Source organism: Tachypleus tridentatus, chromosome 6 (assembly GCF_004210375.1).
Source record: "Tachypleus tridentatus isolate NWPU-2018 chromosome 6, ASM421037v1, whole genome shotgun sequence".
Taxonomy (NCBI): domain Eukaryota; kingdom Metazoa; phylum Arthropoda; class Merostomata; order Xiphosura; family Limulidae; genus Tachypleus; species Tachypleus tridentatus.
In genome coordinates, this window is record NC_134830.1 from 58,748,559 (window position 1) to 58,770,414 (window position 21,856).

Sequence of the window (21,856 nt, forward strand, 5' to 3'; positions counted from 1 at the left end):
CATAACACTAAAGTACCAGACACAGGTTATATCTTCTCTCTATCCAAAAATATTTCATTACAAAATTATAATTTTATGCACATAAGTATTGAGCTATATACATATCAGTACAACATTGCAAGTTGCTCAAGTTTAGAAATGGAAATTCTGTTACTAACAGTGAAATTCATAAAGATAGTGCAAAATGTCTACAATCTCAAAAGTGTTACTGAATTAAAAATATACAAAACAAAAATATTTAGAAAATACATTTTGTAAGATACAAAATATGTTGTCAATAAATGACAAACTTGTTTGTTTTTGAATTTCATGCAAAGCTACATGAGGGCTATCTGCACTAGCCATCCCTAATTTAGTAGTGTAAGACTAGAGGGAAGGCAGACAGTCATCACCATCCACCACCAACCCTTGGGCTACTCTTTTACCAACAAATAGTGTGACTGACTGTCACATTATAATGCCTCCATGGCTGAAAGGGCGAGCATGTTTGGTGCGACAGGGATTTGAACCCGCAACCTTCAGATGATGAGTCAAACCCCTTAAACCACCTGCCCATGGCGGGCCCAAAAATGACAAAATAAATAATTAAGAAAATGACCCTTAAATATCACTTTTGTGAGTAGGGTCAACAGTATGTAGATTTCTATCTAGACTAAAACAGTTCATAATGTTTTCTGGATTATCAATTATGCATTAATTACTTACATGACACACTATGGCTTGCATCATAGCATCAAAACCACCTTCTGGGGCATCTAAGTTGCCTGAGACTCTAGCAGCTTTCACCTGCTTTTCAAACTCATGAGTATTGAGACTGAGCGGCATGTGGTTCTTGAAACCATATGGAGGAGCACATCCACGGCAAGGCTCTTTTAACCTTTAAAATAATTTCAATAAAAACCAACCTAAATTAATTAAATACAACTGTTCTTAGACTCTTACTTATAAAGGTTAGAAATGATTATTTCATCCGTTGGATATCCACAATGTTTATAAAGTGTTACTTGTAGCCATAATCCTAACAGCACCTCAAAACTTCAGCTAGTTTAAAATATTTAGGTTAGACCCAAACCTACATACTATGTTTACAGTATAAAAAATTAACACATCCTGACCAAGACTGTTAACAAAAGTAACATTAAAAAGTACAGAGTATACTTTATACAACACAAACAATGGCTTTGTGTTTATAATTTTATAACACTCAAGAAGAATTTATCACCTTAATTGTCCTTGCCATAAATACTCAATCACAACATAGCTCAGCCTTTTAGAATGAAACTTATATTTTTATCCATTTCCAATACACTTAGAAATGTTTTATGGGGGAATAAAATATACTTGGTAATTCAAGTTACTACAACATTCAAAAATTAAAATAAAGGGAATAATAAAACCAGTTTACAAAAGTTTATTTTAATGAAGTAAGCAATGCATATGTTTTAATATTAATGATAAACATTTTCTTTGATAGCAGATTTTAAATTATTTTAGTTTTCCACTGTGAATTTCAAATTACATCTGTCTAAAAACAACATTTCATATTTATTTTTGTTTCCCCATAGTCACTGCCTTTTTGTTCAATATCAGAATATGTCAGCTGAGCTAAATGTTTATCTGAAATATGCTGTTCACAATATACTTGAAGCATTTCAGTTGAAGTGGTTTAAAGACACAGCAAGATCATTACACTCATTATACTTACCACTGGCATCATGCCATCAGTCAACATGCATACTTTAATCTCAATTTTTCATTTCCAAATTATTGTATTTTATTTTATTTAAAAAAACAGAAAACATTAAATAAAAGACTCCTGACAGAGTTTATTTTATATATTTTCAAGGACAATTACACCAAAGTTTTCATGATTTGAGTTACCTGTGTTATTCTAACATAGCATCTTAAATTAAAAATGATTTAAAGCAATAAAATGTTAAGTTGGAATTAGCAAGATTTAGTGTCATTGCATACTTTTGAGGTACAGTGCTGACATATGGCATCACCACTTTATCAACAAAAGAGCCAAAACCCAGACGAAAGTTGCTAGTGATGTTTTCCATAGTGGTTGCCAACAAATTTCCCAGATCTGCCAGTTTATCTTTGTCATCTTCCATGGACTTAGATAAATCCATTAAATAATACAAGTCCACTGGATAGTCCACTGCTTGTCGAAACTCCACATTCAAAGTAAATAGACTTTCTAGAGAGAAAAATACACATAAATGTACATATAATATTTATATATACCAATAAATAGCAACATTTTTTGTAGTTTGTCCAGTTATAATTACATGATGTAAACACCAACAAAGTTGCTTAGTATTACTCATTAAATGCAAAAATTAGGAAAATATTTCTGATATACAATAAGTGCAACACTCCTTCCAGCTGTATCACAGACCACTTTCAGACTATGAACAACTTCCAATGCTACTTTGTAGTCAAATTCAGACTCCACAATTTATGATTCACACATCAAAGAAATTTGTTAAAAGTTCCAGGCATCTAAGCAAACTGAGGATCACAAAATACGGTATGGACTTTGATGAACTGTGTTGGTGTTAATTTAAATCCGCTTTGGTGGATTTTGGGTGCCTTTGTGAAGTTCATGTTCATTCATTGCTCTTATCATGGCTCTCGTGTCTTTGATATATTTGGGTAAAAAAAAAACCTCCTTGAAGCTGATTTGGTTATGACTGGGTTGATTTATTCATACTTCTTTAGACTGAAGAAATGTCAGACTGCTTTGAGGAGCAGTGAACTAAGCCCTAACATAAAGTTGGATAAAGAATATATAGCTGTCACACATTTCTCTGCTTTCATGCCCAGTCAGTTTGAACTGATCAAGGAACATGTAAATTTAAGCACAGAGAAAACTCTGGCCATCCATCGAGCTTGAAGTATAGCACCTGGTGACGTAAAACGAACATCCTGAGCAGGAGTTTTATCAACAAGTATAATAACAAGTTCCAGGAACTCTCTTTATTCACCTCTAGGTTGAAACTCAAGCTGTTTTGTGGCAAAATCCACAACTTCATCTTTGATGTTTGCAATAGCATTTTCTAGATGTACAATGTTCTCTGCTGTTTGGTAACTTGAACAATAAATGAATTCCCAGTACTACTGGAACACCTTAAAGACTGCAAAATCTGGTCCTGACATTTATCCCCATAGAGAAAATGAACACCCATGAAAGAACCAGTTCAAGTATGTAATGTTGACATGCAAAGTACAGTAGATTTCTATGCAATTTTGTTTCACTGAATGCACATGCACCATATTTTTTGTACTAGTATTCATGGATGTTTTATACAAAACACACTGCTTTACTTGGATTCTGTGCTCCCCAGTCTTCTAGTAGCCTGAACCTTGTTGGTCCCAGAAACAGACTTAGGTACTACCAGGAGTTGATTACTTCTTGGTGCAGACACAATACCTGGTAAGCTGTCTACTTGTTCTTTTCCTGAAAGGTTGCTAGGACGTTTTACATCCTAATACGTACGTATGTACATAGGTAAGTAAGTAAGGTGTGTGTGCGAAACATTCATAATTTTTTATAATTTGGAATTATGTTTAGGTAATGTGCTAACATTTATTATAAGTTTTGTCACAGATAAAAAGTCTCATACTTTATTACAGAATAATATAAAGCTACACACATTTATTGGAGCTCTGATTACACTATGTAACACAAATTTTGTTCCTGGATAGTATGTGTTATTTCTTAATTGGTTTTGTTGTAAAAGTACAGAAAATGGCCTTTATTCCCTTCAAACTTTGCTTTTGTGACCTGGATAATGAAATTTAGAAATTAACCTATTTTCTAAGTAAGAATGGGAAAATTTGCACATTTTCATTTACATAAGGTCTGAATAAAACACATTATGAATCAAGATTTACATGCATTTATACTAAAGTTATACAAAAATGTTCAGAAGTGAGTAGTTTTTCAAGATTTGCAATTGTAATGTAAATCACTTTCATGTAACAGCCCCCAAATATAGTCTCCCATCATGTTTTTGTTATACACTCCCAGGTTACAAAAGCAAAGTAAAAATAGGTCTTTTCCATTTACTTTAGGCATAAGCAATTGGGAAATAACACTTTCTGCCTAGAAACAAGAAGTAAAAATTTTGTTACATAGTGTTATAAATACATACACACACACACACATTCTGCATTTTTCAACATTCATTTCTGGAGGTTTGGTAAAATTTATGATACAAATTGAAATAAAACTGCAGACACTTACTTGGTTTAAGTGTTAATTTAATTCTTTGTGGTTTAATTTGAACAGCGTCTTCTTCACTTGTTCCTTTGTCACTTAGTTGCTTATTCTAACAATTATAAATGTAATAAATTTAACTGCAGGTGTATAAAAAAGCTATTAAATTACATGATAACAAATTTCATGAGATTTATTCAAAACTTTACATCTTTAACAATATCCCATCATAACAAGATCTTGAAAAGTTGTATGCTTGTTACCATGTTAAATTTGCAATAAGAATTTTTTATTACCCATTCGTCATCAAACCTTGAAGATTTAACTTGTATTTCAGCCACATTTAGACAATTCTTTATCTATAAATGATAACTCAAATTATAATGTTTTTGTGTTGATGTTTATTGGCACTTTTGTTATCATAATAATTAAGGCTATATTTGATGAACTATAGAATGATACTACATGATTAATTTGTTGTTACACAAAAAGTTACATTACGAGTCATCTGTGGTTCGCCTATCAAAGATTCAGAACAAGTTTTAGCATCATAAGTTCTCTTATGCTTAACACTGAGCCAACAGTAGGCAACACTACAGGAATGAAAGTACACAGTGCAGCTATAGTAGTGGTAAAACAACTTTTTTTTTCAAACATTCATTGCACTAAAATGCTTCAATATAGTCATAATTACACATACACTATATGTTGCCACCCTTTTCAGATGATAGCCAACCCATAACTTCTTTATTATACACTTGTGCATGAGGTGATTTTAGCACTTGATGATTAATGGAATTTAATAATCAGTTATTCTTTGGATTCATTAATCAATTACGTTTAGCCAGTTGACCATTCTCATAACTTGGATAGTTGAAAAAAATCAAAACCAGCAATAATCAGGAACACTAATTTTGATTAGTTGAGTATTTTTTAGTGAGTTATGAGTTACTGACTTGTAATCTGAGGGTTGTGGGTTCAAATCCCCATCACACCAAACATGCTTGCCCTTTCAGCTGTGGGGATATTATAATGTTACAGTCAATCCCACTACTTGTTGGTAAAAGAGTATCCTAAGAATTGGCAGTGGGTGGTGAGGACTAGCTGCCTTTCCTATAGTCTTACAGTGCTAAATTAGGAACAGTTAGTGCAAATAGCCCGAGTACAGTTTTGTGCAAAATTAAAAAAACAAACAAACATAACAGTTATTGATTAAGCTAAACAACCTTAAATTACTTGACTATGATAAGCAATGATAATGGCAATATTCCTTACTGATATAACAGGAAACACTAATTTTGACTCTAATCAATAAGCCATGCCCGACTAAGAGTGTAAAGAGATAAACATGAATACACTACTACAAAAATAAATGCTAACTTAACTTGGAAAAGTAAACAAAATTTTGCAAATCTTTATATACATAGTATAAAGGTAAGTATGTTAAGAATATATCTTGATTTAAAAAACTGTCAAGTTTTTGTCAATCTATATGAATTGTCCCAGAACTTTATAAAACACCTACCAAAAAGCAAGCACACTAGTTCTAGAGAAACAATATACTGAAAGAAGAAATATATAAATTTATTTTCATTAAGAATACACTGCTTTTGGATTTCCTACCCATTTATACATATAAAAAAGTTACTGTTTTTTTATTAAAATATAAAAAGTATAGAGTTTAAATTATGACGTACCACTAATTTCTCCATCTTGTTATTTGGGTGTACAATTTTACTCTGAGAACATTTGGTAATCAAGCTTCCAATGGTGTCACATCTCCAACTTCCACCACTTTCAAAATCCTAAAATAACATACACTATTTCTTGTTATTCAGATAACTTTGAGTTACAAATACTTTACTGAGAATTATTTAAATGAAATTATTAATTGTTGGTATAAAAGTTCAATAAATTTATTACAAAGAAAACCAGAGAGAGTTTAATATTGTCATGTACAGTGGTAATAAATTAAGAACCAACAATGCATAAATTAGAAACATTCTGATTCATGATAATTGTTATTCAGAGAACCAGACATAACTTTCAGCAGACTGAAGTTATTTTATCCTAAAGTGCACTTTTTCAGAGCTAGTATTTCACTCTCAGTACTACCAAATATTCTCTATAGACATGCTGACCTTTTAAATTGCAAGAATAGTAGTTACAAGATTTAATAAATAGTGCAATGTCTATATTTTTGCTGCAAATAAAATAATTATAAGGTATAATGAAAACTGTTTGATAAAATGTCTTCAACTTTGTTTGTATTGAGTAAGTTATTGCTGGGAATTTTTATAATCACAATCTGCTCATTATTATTTATGCTTCAAGTAGTAGCAATGCAGACAGACATAAACCAAATTATTCTTAGTTTATACAAATATTTACATTATTTTCATGTTTTTTTAAAAGAAGAGTATTATTTATCAAAATAATACCAAATGTTTAATCAAAAGGCTCATGACGTGTGTGCCCATACAGCTAAATCCACCAAACAGATCATAAATGTTCACAAAGAAGAATGATTATTGGATGGTACAAGTGTCCAAGGTATTTCAGCTCACTTAAATGTTCAACATCCTACTGGAGATAATGTGCTAGAGAGATGGATGTGTTAAAATTAAACACCTACAAAGCTGTTGATTAAAATGTAATATTTCTTTTAAACCATGCCAGTGTGAAGTGTGTTGTGAAACTAAAGTGCACATCAAGCACTGTACCCAAGAGCCAAAACCTCACTGGTAGTATGGGACTGCAGACTGACATCCTATATATGCAAAGAATTTCATTTCAAAGAGGTTAGGGGATGCATAAAAGAAATTATTCATTGTGGCAATGAAAGCCATTATGTGAAGCAATAAATCCAACTATCATTCACTTTTGTCTAGGTTTACCAGAATCTGGGGAGTGCCTTTGATGAATGGGCCTGTGTTTGTTGTGAGCTTGGAGAATGCACTTTGGATGGCAATTGCTGTGTTTGACAACAGCCTGGAGAATACCTTAGTGGATGGGTCTGGGTTTGATAGCGATCTGGGATATGATTTGGATGGATGGGTCTAGATTTGACAGCAACCTAAAGAGTGTTTTCAAAGTGACTTTGTCTTACTAACTGTGAAGAAAGGAGGAGGTAATATCAAGGTGTGACTTGTCCTCTTAATAAAGTAATGTATGCCTTTTAGTGACATTATGGAAAATGATGCATTAATGGCATGCTCAAGATTCCTATGCTCAGCAGAAAAATATTCAAGAATAATTCTTAAAGGTTGGCAGAATACTTTTATGAATCTCAAAAATTATTTCAGTTTTTTCATGGAATTTTTATTGTAAAGTTGGCAGTCAATAACTATAGCATCGTCTTTCAGGTTAAAGGTCGTAAAAACTTTCTCAATCCATTGTTAATAATAAATGAATAGATATTAATCTGAATGAGACAAACACTGTAAACTAACAGGTATATTTTTGAAATTTTAGGTTCCTTATACTAGTATATCTGGGGAACCTTCTACCTCTATCAAAACAAACAAGATTTATACATCCATTATGCATTAATAATCACATCTATTTTTCATCATAAATTTAGCACTGTTTTGTCTATTAAAAAAACAACAACAATGATTTAACCACCCCAGCCATCACTTGTTTTAATATAGGTTATGGTGGGTATTGTTTACTGCTACTTTTACCACTTGTTCACCACAGAAATTAATTCCAGGAAAAGAAAAAAAAACAAATACATTTAAAACTTGCAAACATTTTACAACCAAATGATTTACAAAATTAAGTACTTGTACTGTCCAGCTAATGTCTTTGTTGCCAATTCAAGCAGAAGTTGCAAGTTTTTTTGGAACAGTGTTTCTACAGGTTGATTTGACTGCTTTCACGTGCTTGCATTGTGCAAAGTTCTACTTATAACTTTAACAACCATGAAAAAGAAAGTATTAAACATAAACACTACATATTAAAAGAAAAAGTATGAATGATATGCAAGGCAAAACTTGTAATAACTTTGTTTCTGGGTGTATTTATTTAATTTATGAAGCAGTCTCCAGATACACACACAATAGACATGTTTTACAACCTGCTTATCATAAAAAAAATGCCAAACTATCAAGACATCACTTTTAATTACAACTGGCACTACAACCACTTACATTCTAACACACCAAAAATAATAAGAATATTCTAAACACTTACTTCAGATATATTTAGATGAAGTTGGCATACTGCTACTGTGTAGCCAGTTTTGAACATGCACACAAATTTACTAACCTCTAATCGTGGCAAAGTCCACATTACATGACATTTTCTAACTTAATCATGCTGCATATTATTTGGCAATATATACTGGGCAATCTACCAAAGGTACAAAGTATTGTAATCTTAGCTAAACAATGCAAAGGTAGCCAATGCGTAAACAAAATAACCTTAGTGAGTACAGGAATGTAACAATGCAGATTCTTAGATTTACATACATTATATTTTTCTTAACCCTAGTATTTTTTCTTAATTTTTCAAAAATTACCTCATATTTTCAGACCAAAAAATTGTTAACTTATATTTCAAATATTTCCTCATGTGAAAAATATAACCCTGTATGCTATTAACAGAAGCCCACCTCATTCAAAATAACAATGTGCCCAGCCGTACCACACACAGTATCAAACACTGGCTCAATAACAGAGACCCTATGAGGTTGCATCTGAACTGCCTTAAGATGTTTTGGTATCATTCCAAAACCTTTTTAGGTTAGCTTTTAATCCTTCTGGTATTATTCCAAAACATCTGAACTGCCTTAAGATGTTTTGGAATAATATCAGAAGGATTAAAAGCTAATTAAAAAGGTTTTGGAATGATACCAGAAGGATTAAAAGCTGCTTTAAAAGGCTTTAGAAAGCTACCAGAAGGATTAAAAGAAAAATAGGACAAACCTTGAAATCTTAATATACTTTAGATGTTTGCAAGTCTTAGTGATAGAACTGCGATTAATTCTATATTGGAGGCCATCTTTTCTTAAAATGTGCCATTACAAAACATTTGATAATATAATTGTGTACATTGTGCAGTATAACAAAGAATGTATACTTATTTTATTGTTGGTAGAAAGCTACAAAATAATTGTACATGGCAATACATGCAACTTTTCAACATATACACCATCATAGTTGATACATAACAGTACCATCCTGTATGAAAACACAGACCAGATTATTACAAACAAAAGAATTTAATCTAGAGAGGGTAACACAGTAAAATATATCAAGGAGAAATTGTACACATTTTAATTCTTTTACAAGAAAGAAATATTGAAAGCCAGTGTCATGTACTTAATAAATGTTCCACAGAAAGTTTGTTTTTCATAACAGAATAGTGTTCAACTATTAGATGTTTGGGAAGGGAACAGCATATTTTTGATACAAGTTAATGTACTTAATGTTTTTAGCAAAAAAATGTCTTAAAGTAATTTGCTTGTTGTCTATATTTTAATACCTTCACAATAAATATAATCTAAATATTTAAAAAATATAAATCAAACCTTTTAACTGTTTGTTTAATGACTGTATATTTTCTTGCACCTTTCACTATCTTGATTACATAAAGGAATACAACAAAGATAAACATTTAATATCTGTAATAAAGTGTTACCTCTTCGGAACACCAAGCGCATTCAGGATGAGACGTGATGCACTCACCACAAGACTTTTTTGATATACAATGACTAGATGTTAGTTTCTGTGCCACTGTAATTAGATTAAAAAGAAAAATCATTAAAAACAAGGACAGATCTTAATTATACACATACTTTACTTGAAAGTAGTGTAGGAATTCATTATACCACCTCAACAACTTTCATTTTAGAAACTTTCAAAATAGTCCTTCACTTGCTATAGAAATTAACTAATAATTATTGCACATTAATCTTACAAGAAATGTTTACAAAATTAGTTCACAAATGATATATTTAAGTTTCTTCTTTAATGCATTTGAATATCCAATGTGGTCACCTCTGCCATCAATAAAAGTCAGGCATCTTTCTGATAGTGTGGTTGTGCATTTTGTCAAAGTGTATAGTATAATTTCATTTATCTTGAAACTATTCTCAGAAGATCTCTTTAGTACAGTTGATACTTTTGTCAACATGACATCATGAACTAATATAGTGTGGTATTTATACTGATATATGATTCCATCAGTTTTGTGAAGATGGCCATCAACATTTGTAAATAGTGTCTTCCAAACCATCAGAGAGCTTCCTACACACTTGAATGTTGGCACAATGTACTCCTTCTACAACCTCTCATTGACTCCTCAGCAAACATATATATTCCATGGATTAACTCAATTAATAACTTCTAAGATTTAACTTGTTTCAATGAACAAATAAAAATGGCCATAGAGCTATTTGTCTGAATATGTGATATTAAAGGAATACATAAATATGTTCATTTGCTATCCAAATTAATAATACTCAAATTTTTCCACTTTTATTTCTCCCTATTAATGCTTTTACGAGATTTGGGCAAATTTGTAAGCTACAACTCAATCCTTAGTTTAAACATACATTTTCCTCATTTATGATTTACAGAAATTAAGCCTAATTCCTGTCTTACTTGGTAAAACTTGTGATATAAGAACTAGAATGTTAACTCTCCTCAAAAACATTCAGTACAAAAAGTTCTAAACCTTACATATTTACTAAAAAAAGGGCTATTAAATATAAAATATTGGAACAAGTTCATTTAATGTTTTAACAATAAAATGACAAAAATGGCCATACCTTGACTGTGAACAACCACCACTACTGATGACAACCATACAACCAGATACATTTCTAATTTCATATTTATGCAAAAACAACCTAAAACAGTCACGAAAAACAAAACATTTTAACTATATTTTCTAAATGTATCTTACATATGTTTTAAAATATAAAACATAACAATATTGTAGACAACAAGGAATCTATTAGTCCATCTACACTATCCATAACATTAATTTAAACTACTAATAGAAAAAAACTCAGTCAGACCATATCACTAAAAACTTTATCAGACCTTCCTTCAAATTTACTGCTTCCATCACATTTAAAGACAACCTATTCCAAAAGTTACCCACCCTGTTAGAAAAAAGTTTTCTTACCTGTAGATGATTTCCTATGTACATTTTTTTTTGTTTCTTTGTCCAACCATTCTCACCATTAAGTATGAAACAAAAATGCATCAGCACTGTCAGTGCCTTTAAGAATTTTATATATTTCAATTAGACCCCCTGTAATCCTTCTTTTCAAGAAAAAACAATTTCATACGTTAATTTGTCATTGTATGACAACTTTTCCTTCCCTAAAACATTTCCAACATTCAATATTCTCTCTGAGGTATAAAGTCCAAGACTAAACACAATACTCCAAAGGTGACATAATGAACAACTCGTACAATGAAATTATAACTATTTAGGCTTGCATTCAATATTTCTGTAGATATACAACCTAAAATCATGTTTGTCCTACCATCGTTTGGATGGCTTTATAAACTGACCAACCAGAAAACCAAGATTGTTTTTCCTCTATAAAACTGTTAAGGCTGCTCCAATCAAAATTATACTTACAATCCAAAGTATGATAACCCACATGCAGTATTTTGCATTCATTATATTTAAAAGCCAGTTGTTATTCATTTGTCCCATTAATCAAATGATCTAAAATATTTTGTAAAGCAGTAGCACCCTCATCATAACAAGTAACCCCCCAAGACTTTAACATTGTAAGCAAACTTAGGTAATTTAACCTATATAACTGATATAAATCAAAAATGGCATAGATCTTAATACTGAGCCCTGAGATACTCCACTATAACATTAATCCTGTTTGGCAGATCTCCTATTATTGCAACTCTCTGCTTTCTTCCATGTAGCCACTTTTCTCTCCAGGGGGTCAAATTATCCTCCACATAACAAGAGACCATTTGATCCTTTAAAACTAATCTGACTCACCCACTTTTGAGAAGTAAAACAAAAATATAGATCCATTAATAAGTTTTTCAGGAAATCATCCATTACCTTTTTAATGTGCCAGTTAATATTAGGTAATTAATTCCATATATAAATCACCTCTTACAAAAACAAAACTATCTCAACTGTATCCAACTTGGCTTTTCCAAAGCTTAAATTTGTCTTCAGAATACAAATCAAATAAATTAAAGGATTTTGTGCTGTTAGTCTTCCATACAATCTTTTAAACTTCAATAAGATCAACACTTCTTTTCTCAAGAGACCTTATGCTGCTCCCATAAGATAACTCTTCCTTCCTAAAAATCACCCCATGAACTCCCTTTTTAACCCTTTCTAACAAGTCAAGATCTTTTCTTAAATAAGACCATAATTATACAACATTCTAAGTAAGGCCTAACTAGGGGTTTATATATATAATTATCCATTTGCTTTGTAATCAGTGTCCATACATAGATCTTAAAATTTTAATACAAGCACTGTCTTGATGGCTTGGGTGACTTACACATGATCAGTCACACAACTGAGTGGGTTTCTATCTCTATTAAACATGTAATCCAAATTATGATGACCACACTGTAATTGAAGGCCACTTGCCAATTATCTTACTCACCAACTGATTCAAATCATTCTGTCATACTACTTGAAAATAGTTACAAATATTTAAGAGCTTAATGTTATCATTAAACTACGAGATTAATTTACTAGATAACCAATAAACACTTCAAAAGTTACAAGTCATATGTCACGTGTTCAGTAATATATTGAGTGACAAACATGTTTTAAATTATGCATATTTTAGACTCCTTAAACATTCTCTTAGACTAACAACACCCAGAAATTAATTCTGATAAGACAAATTATAAACTAATGTTTTTAACTTATATGGTACATCTTTGTACTTTTACCCAAGAAAATATTAAATAAAAACATTTTCTTATTAATATGCACTTAAAAATAAGTCAAAATGATTTATCTGGTGATGAAAAAAGTGTTGAAAACCATACAAAAAGTTTTTTATGCAGATCTGAGCTGATACCATTCATGTGCTTTGTCACAAGTTTGGTTTTATTAAAAAACAAGTGTACTATACCACGTTGCTAAAAACAGAAATTAGTGTTATAAGCATGGAATTTATTATCGTATTTTTTAAAAAAAGAGAATCACTTTGGACATCATATGATTACCAAGAATTCTATTGATTATTTTGACCAAATAATAGGTAACTTTTTCTACAAACAATTTAAGAAGATTTTTCAAGTGTTTAGAGTAGACTTCAATTGTCACAGGAGCTTCACTCTAATAACTTTCATAATCTTTTCTGAAATTGTTTTCTAACAAGAAACTAATTTACCTTCTCCTCCATGGCTAACAAAGTTGATCAGACTAGTAATCACTTTTTATCCTTCACCAGTAAAGAAAGAAGCAAAGAAAGTTCACAAAGTTCTTATCAAAATTTCCTAACACTATTAGTACTATCCTCCACTCTTACTTAAGCAAGAAAATCCTCCATATAAAAGTAAATATTTAAACCAAAATAGATAAATGTTTCTATTTACCTTAAGCATTGATTTTAGGAATCATATGGATATTAACCTTCTGGTGGTAAGTAGGAAAACAGAGGTTAAAAATAGATAAAGTATTAACACATGAGAAAGTTTTCTACAGGGTTTTATAGAGTCCAACTCAAAGACCACATATAGAAGCCTCTCTAATTTTTGATAGATCATAATCAGAGTACACATGATTAAGGATTGAGGATTTGCTTATATTATTCTTATTATTAAAGGTGATAAGAGTTGCTCTGGAAAATACAGACTGGTTTGTCTTACTTCTGTAATGGGAAAAATCTAGTTTGATAAAAAATAAGCTTTACAAATATCATTTAGGGAAATATGGTATCCCAAGTAAATGCCAACATATACGATTTTTTTTCTGAAGACGTTACTTGTAATTTGGTTGATGGAAGAAATTTAAAAAAAACTTTTGATAAGGTGACATACAATAAGAAAACATTAGCTAAAGACATTCATGTCAGTAGGGGTTACGAAAAGATTAATTTACTGGACTGTAGGGTAGTTGGATAAGAAAAAGCAAAAGATCATTAATAGAGTCCCATCAAACTGGACCATTCTTACTAGAACTACACTTTACATCTTTGGGCATTTTTAGTTGTATTAAGGATCCTGATGTGCAACAAAATTACTTGCATCAACTGAAAAGTTGAACTAATATTTAGCAAATGACCTATAACTTTAATAAGTAACACATCTGGGTTATCATAATTTGATCCCACATTGAACATGCATGGGTTGGTTGTTTGGAGTCTTATAATGCAAAGTAACTAGGCAATCTGCACCAAACTTGCATGGGAGACCCACTAAGATAATTAACATAATGTTTTGGAACAACATGGGATCTACTGGTCTGTTTTAGTATTCCATCTTTTAAACTAAATTAAAATAATTAAAAAAATATATAAATGAAGAATCTTAAAGTGAGCCCTTATCATTCATATGCTTATCAAGCACTTTCTTAGAGTCACTTATATTTACTGCCTCTACAATATCTGAAGGCAACCCATCCAAATGCTAACCACCCTGTTAGAAAAATGAAACTTTCTCAGCTGAAAATGACTCCTACCTTGCCAAAATTTATATCTATGTCCCACAGTCCTACTATTCTTACTGTTAAATATGGAAAAAAATGATGCATCAACATTACCAATGATAACTGATCATTTAATTTAACAAACAAACCAAGAAATTATCTCTATACAAAAATTGCTTTTAGGCTGCATATGGAATACTCTGTACAGTTTTGGTCTGATTATATGATAAAGCATATTGACTCAGGGTTCAGAAGATGGCTACTAGGAAGGCAACAAGGATGTATAGGTTATTCTACAGGAATGGTTTAAGACCTCATTTATTTTTACTTAAGAAAAGATGGGTAAGAAGTGATCTCATTCAATTTTATATGATTATTTGGGAGACTGGAAATTTAAAAGACTCTGCTTTCGTTTTGCTACATTCTGAAGAAAACAGGTTGAAAAAGATGGGCTTATTATTTACCAAATGACAGCTTGAACTCCAGTTAAGACAATTTTATTTTTTCTAACTTATGGAATAAATTGCAGTCAGAAGTTGGAGAGGTCATCACTTGAAATAGTAGAGAGGAACTGATGAAGAAACAAAGGGTATATTTAAATATGTACTTTTCTGAAGATTGAATGCAAAAAGATAGCCTTGAAGGACCACATAGTTTATTTTCATCCATGTATTACATTTCTCTCTGCTTATTTAAATAATCCTTTAAATAATTTATTCATAGCATATTCTTGTAAGCTTTGAATGTTAAATTTATTGATAATTCTATTCCTCTATATACTTGTTCTGGATTGGTCATATGGTTGAAAAACAAGACGTTAGATACACTTCATTTCAGAAAATGTGATGAAATTATAAAATATTCATAATTCATTAAATTTTTCTCATTTTGACTGACTGCCATATTTTCCTTTCAAGCTTTTTTTTAGCTTTTAAAATTCTGCTTTCCTAGTCATAAATATGAATGTTACTAATCTCACATAGGTTTTATTAAATGTATTACATATAATACAGATATGACACTTACTAATATTACACAAATATATCATCATTAAACAGGTGGTCCACTGCATAATACAGAAAAACAAGTTTGATGCATTGCCATAATAATATTTAAGTTACTAAATGGTAAGTTAAAATGGACTTAAAAACTCCATAAATATATCATTATAGATGAGGATGTTACTATACTCAGGTATTTCACTTCTAATCACATCCTTCTCACTAAAAATAAGGTAAAACTTCATATTCTCCTCATGATCCTCAACATTATACAAATGTGTATACTTAATTCCTGATATACCATTCCTAATAATTAAGATAATTTATGTATATTTAATTTTTAGGAGTTGAGATTATACGTATATTTAATTCTTCAAAATTGAGATGGTATAAATATTTAATTCTTGAAAAGTGGACTTTAGTTTTTGTTGGATTGTTTAACTCAAATGAATGGACTGTTTGAGCTTTATCTTTACTTCCCCCAAACTAACAAATTCTTAATTTTTAAAATAAATTTGTCATCTGTGAATACTAGTTATACAGGTTCAAATGAAGAAGTGATATACTTATATAAAGTAGTGGTTGGCATTTTGCAATGACTAATAACTTGATTGTGAGGGCAGTTCTAAACCAGGTATAGAGAGTGGTGAGGGCCAGAATAAACAAAATTAAAAACTTTTGTACAGAGAAAAGGTTCATGTAGAAACAACACACAGAAACAGTTTTAAGTGAAGGCTAAAATATTACTATTATAATGCTAATAGTGTAAGACATAAAACAGATAACTTGAAAGCACTGATCAAAATGGTAGAAGTTTGATATAGTGGGAATAACTGAAATTTGGCTAGATACAGACAATTACAATGACAACTTTTTTAAATACAGGGTTGTAAGCTGTATCATATGAATAGAGTACGAAAAAAAAATGAGGGTAATGTGGCATTATGCAGAGAATGCAAATTGCATCTTCCTGAAGTTGGGAACATTTTGAATCTGTTTAGGTCACTGTTATTCAATATACAGGAGAAGGATTTTAGTTGGAATATGTTACAGTAAAACAGGTGAAATCAGGAGAAACTTTACAGTGAGATATAGATATAGAATTCAGCTGTAATGAGGTCATAATTATGGGGGTTTTAATTTCAGATGTACAGATTGGTAAATTTTAGTCAAACCATAAGGAAGACAGGATTTCTGAAACTGTTCAGGATGATTTTATTCTTCATCTAGTCAGAGAACTTACTAAAAAGAATGCATTTTAAAGTTATTGTTAATTTCTACTGTAGAAATAGTTGGAAGGTTGGTTAATGAAGAACATCTGTGTGCAAGTGATTATTGCATGATTAGGTTTGATATTTTACTACATATGAAAACCAGGAATAGTGAAATTTTGATTACATGTTTGCCAAAAAGCAAATTTGAAAGGGATATGACAAGAATTATCTATTGCGAGCTGAACAAATAAATTACTTTGAGATGCGATCAAAAATGTGAAATGTTTAAAAATAAATTTTAAATATTGAAGATGCATATTTTTTTAAAGAAAAAAAGGTGACTGCAAGTCGAAGATTATGTTGACTTGTAAGAGTTTAAGGGCTATGATTTAAGAAAAGCATTGTAATAAGTTTAAATTAACTCTACAATGAAGATTTTGAGGATAATGAATATAAAGAGATTTGGTCAAACACTACACAGTCCATAAGAGTATATGAAAAAAGTTATTTGGAAATATAAAAATTAACAGAAAGACTTCTCTACATTAAGAGTAAAGAAAACGTTAGGATGAAAGTAAGACCCCTGAGGGAAGGCTGATATTTGATGATTATAAAATGGCTGGGTTATCAAATTATGCTTTGTTTTCAGCTTTTATCAGTTTAGATTTAAACAATATTCCTCATCCTGAACATTTGCTAGATGTAAACAAGATGATCACATTATTCTGAGCTTCAAAGAAAACAATTGGAAAATTTAAAGATTGATAAATTTCCTGGACCAGATAATATTTTCCAGCAAAGGTTTCACAAACGGTTAAAGATCAGATAGGTGAGCCACTTACTAATAATTTTTTTGCAAGTCCTTGAATGATGGGTTGACGTCAGAAGATTAGAAGCTGGCCAATTTTACTCCTTTTTTAAAGGAAGGGGATCAAATCTTTTCAGGTATTTATGGACTTATCAGCCTTACCTCAATGGTGGGAAATGTTTTTGAAAATCTCATAAGAGATACTTTGCAAATTCATGTAACAAAACTTAAACTTTTATTGGATAGTCAACATAACTCAAATAGAGGAAAATCTTGCTCTACTAAATTCTTCTACATTCTTTAAAGAATGTTATTTCTCATGCGAATAAGGTTAATGGTGAATTTTTCAAAAAACATTTGTGGGGACTCCATGTAAAAGGCTAGTTAGAAAAATATTTCTACTGAAATGGAAGCTAATTTGATTTATTGGATTGTAAAATGGCTGATTTGAAGAAAACTAAGGGTTTTTATAAATGGAGTGCAGCCAAACAGGATTATGTTATAAGTGGGATGCTTCAGGGACTTTGCTTCTTTTGACTTACATCAATGTAATAGACGAAGAAATGGTCAATAAACTGCTTAAAGCTACTACTGATATCAGTGTTTTGGGTGTTTCTAGCTGTGAGGATGATGCTGCTATTTTATACAAAGAAAGTTATACTATTTGGTGAGTTTGGTAAATAAATAAATAAATATATATATATATATATTGCTAGAGCCTCAACCATCACTATGTCTATCATATTCAAACTTCTGAGATTATGTTAAAGGCCTCATCAACACTGGATATAGCAGTTATGGTGTAGACAATATATTACTATACATTGTACTTTTACTATCACTTGAAAGTTCTTACAACATGTAGTATTGAAGCCTGACTACACAGCTCACCAATACTGGCTTTGTCTTGCAACTTATTTAGTGTTAAGTCTTTGACATCTGGAATATACACATTTTCCAAAAGCTCATCTAAGAGTTTGTATTCAAATGGTGAATGTGTGTGTTTCAGCTTTCACATGCTCAATAACTGTATTATTTTTTATAACACTTAAATTAACATTAGTTTTATTTGTAATGATTTTCTAAGATACATATTTTTTTATTAAAAAATAAATAACAGTAACTGATTAGACTTAGGGCATTGTATGGACCATTAACTATGTCAAAACGGATATCAAATCACAACAATGTTACTGTTAGTACTTGTTTCTTTAAATAAAGTTTTTTCTTCTAAACATTTTATTAATTAATAATTTTAAAACAATTTAGAGTTTTGAAAGATTTATCTTTGGAAATAATTTTTCTAAGTATACAATGCATATTGAACCTCTGAAAGTATGAATGCTTTCATATCTTTGTTGAACAGATAAGCACAGCCAATCAGGTTATCTACTGTGTCCACCGAGGGAAATTGAGCCTCAGTTTAGCTTTGTTAGTCAGAAGACTTACTCCTGACACACTGGAGAATGTAGAACAGGTGAAGAGCAGAAAAAGGATGCAGTTACAATGAAATGGCTGATGTTTGGTTATTGTTTCACAGTATAAAATCTAAGCTTAATCAGGTCTTACTGATGAATAGTTTATTCTTATAAAATGGACTCAGTGCTTCCTGACACCTGAGCTATAATAATTAAAATGCCACATTTATTTTTAAGCATTTTAATTTATTGTTTTTTAATGCAGAATAAAAATATATGTAGTTAACACATTTAGCTTTAGAACAGTATATGGACAAAATTTTTTCCCAATACTTCTGTTTCTTAAACTTCTAGTGAAAAGTATACTTGAAAATACTGAATGTGCCACTATAAGACATTAACACGTTTAAATTATTAAATTAATGATTAACATTCCTTTTTCCTTTCCATTTATCTATCGTTGCAAACATCAGTAATATTAGTTCTATTAACGTTATTAATACTAGTATACTAGTGACAGTGTTGGCGTAATTAATATTACAATTGAAACTTCAATTAGAGTAAAATGGTCAATAAACTGTAGAAAGAAAGAAAAAAAGGTTTTTCAGTATACGTTATGTCCTGTTGACATAGTTCGTTTAGAAGTTTTGTAAGACAACCTCACTGTCGTCACATATATGCGATAGAAATATATTGCAACTGGAACTTCAGTAGAACAAAAACAATATTTAACATCTTTTTTACGTTCATTTCTGATCCCTATCACCATCATTCAATCCCAGTATCACTGCAATGAGTTTCACAATATCTGGCCTACATATATCTATCTCAATTTACATTTATCTTGAATAACGTTTTGATAAAAATTTCCAAAAGGTCAGAATAACATAAAAATCGTTTACCTAAATTAACAACTGAAAAATCTTCATGCTTACCTATTTCCGTTTAACTTACAACTGACTTCTGTCACTCCCTTCGTTACTAATACTACAGATAACATTCGTCATTCGCGAAAATAATAACAGCCTTGTATGGCATTGGTTTAGCAAATACGTAGGGATACGTAAATTACGTCAGACATCCTAATTTGGTATTTAAACCAATTCATAGAACAAGTACAGTGTTTAAACTAAAGATTAAACTTTTAAATTTTTAGCAAATGTGTACTTTCCCTTTGATGTTTGTTTAGATCTACAATAGAAATGGAAAATAAAGTTCACATAATTTAATAACTTTGTGAAACTGGTTATCATCATGATGACAGTACCAGCTGCACTTTCTAACGGATTTAGTAATGTATATTTATTTTAATAATGATGTTTATTTCAATTAAATATATATTTAGAAATGTATGTAACTTACATTGCTTAATGTGTATGGCATAAGTCCCGCCTGTTCTTTAAATCTGTAAAAGATCCTCGAGTGTAAGAATGAACAAAAGCACTTCCGTATTTTCCATTATTGTAGCCAAGAGAAGTTTCGAGAATTACGCCTAAAGATTATACATCGACGTGCTATGTGACAGTTTAAAATGTTGTTTGGTCGCTACAGTCAATATACAATAAACCTCGGAAGCTGTAATTATGACAAACACTTATTAATCGTAAAACTACAGGAATGCTCACAGGTTTGGAATATTACGTCAGTGAATTAACTTCGAACGTTAGTATTTTTACGAAAAACTAGATATATTCTGGGGGGGGGGGACTACGGTGTGAAGAATAGAGTTAGCTAGTATTCTCGTTAAGTGAAGTGTATCTGCGTATCAACATAAAAGTAATTTGCGCCTCGTGAATTGTTTTTTTTTTTATTTTGCACAAAGCTATACGAGGGCTATCTGCGCTAACCATCCCTACTTTAGCAGTATCAGATTAGAGGAAAGGCAGCTAGTCATCACCACCTACCGCCAACTCTTGGGCTACTCTTTTACCAACGAATAGTGGGATTGACCGTCACATTATATCGCCCCAAGGCTGTATGGGCGAGCATGTTTGGTGCGACGGGGATTTAAACCCGCTAATATCCTTGAAATAAGAGGAGCACTTCTCACCTTCCAACGGAATTTTTCACAATCAAATAATTGTGCTAACATTTTATTTTATTGTTTTATGTACATCTAAGTATACTGCCATATGTCTCTTGCATATACTGTTACCATTAGTTTTTATTGCGGTTATTTAAACATTACAGCTTCTTGTATAATTTATACGTATTTTAAAATCACATTAAAGAAAAATTACGCTGAGTTATAAAGTGTATTTCAAATGTAACTCTTAAACTGTTTGATATACACTGTTGACCAAAATCTCAAGACCAATGAACATAAAGAAAAAATATGCATTTTGCGTTGTAAGACTCAACCACTTATTGGAGTAGAGCTTCGACAGATGAAAATAATAAAAGGGAAAGTAAAAATAGAACTTTTTTACCATTTAATAGGGAAAATGTGAACACTATGAAATTAGCGTAAATACTAGCTGGTCAAAAGTTTAAGACCATACTGAAACGAAGCGTTAATCAGTAAACACGTCACGAAATTTAGACATTTGTGTTCAAGCAATAGCGTTGTCAAC

General features: G+C 31.0%; 1 protein-coding gene across 4 annotated transcripts in view; it reads right to left on the reverse strand.

The window, feature by feature from the left end:
• LOC143252613 (integrin beta-PS-like) overlaps window positions 1-20,341 on the reverse strand; it is a 51,666-nt gene extending 31,325 nt beyond the window's left edge. The window contains exons 1-8 of one of the 4 annotated variants that reach the window (XM_076505015.1): window positions 20,219-20,300; window positions 15,307-15,413; window positions 11,007-11,087; window positions 9,875-9,969; window positions 5,926-6,033; window positions 4,256-4,340; window positions 1,975-2,203; window positions 706-877 (exon numbers count right to left, since the gene is read on the reverse strand). In XM_076505015.1, the coding sequence (XP_076361130.1) occupies window positions 706-877; window positions 1,975-2,203; window positions 4,256-4,340; window positions 5,926-6,033; window positions 9,875-9,969; window positions 11,007-11,070 (753 nt within the window). In that variant the 5' untranslated portion in view covers window positions 11,071-11,087; window positions 15,307-15,413; window positions 20,219-20,300. Of the gene's footprint in view, window positions 1-705; window positions 878-1,974; window positions 2,204-4,255; window positions 4,341-5,925; window positions 6,034-9,874; window positions 9,970-11,006; window positions 11,088-11,368; window positions 11,449-15,306; window positions 15,414-20,185 lie in introns of those variants that run through there. The other 3 variants (XM_076505013.1, XM_076505014.1, XM_076505016.1) reach the window with 3 other exon arrangements.
• Window positions 20,342-21,856: the final 1,515 nt, after the last annotated feature.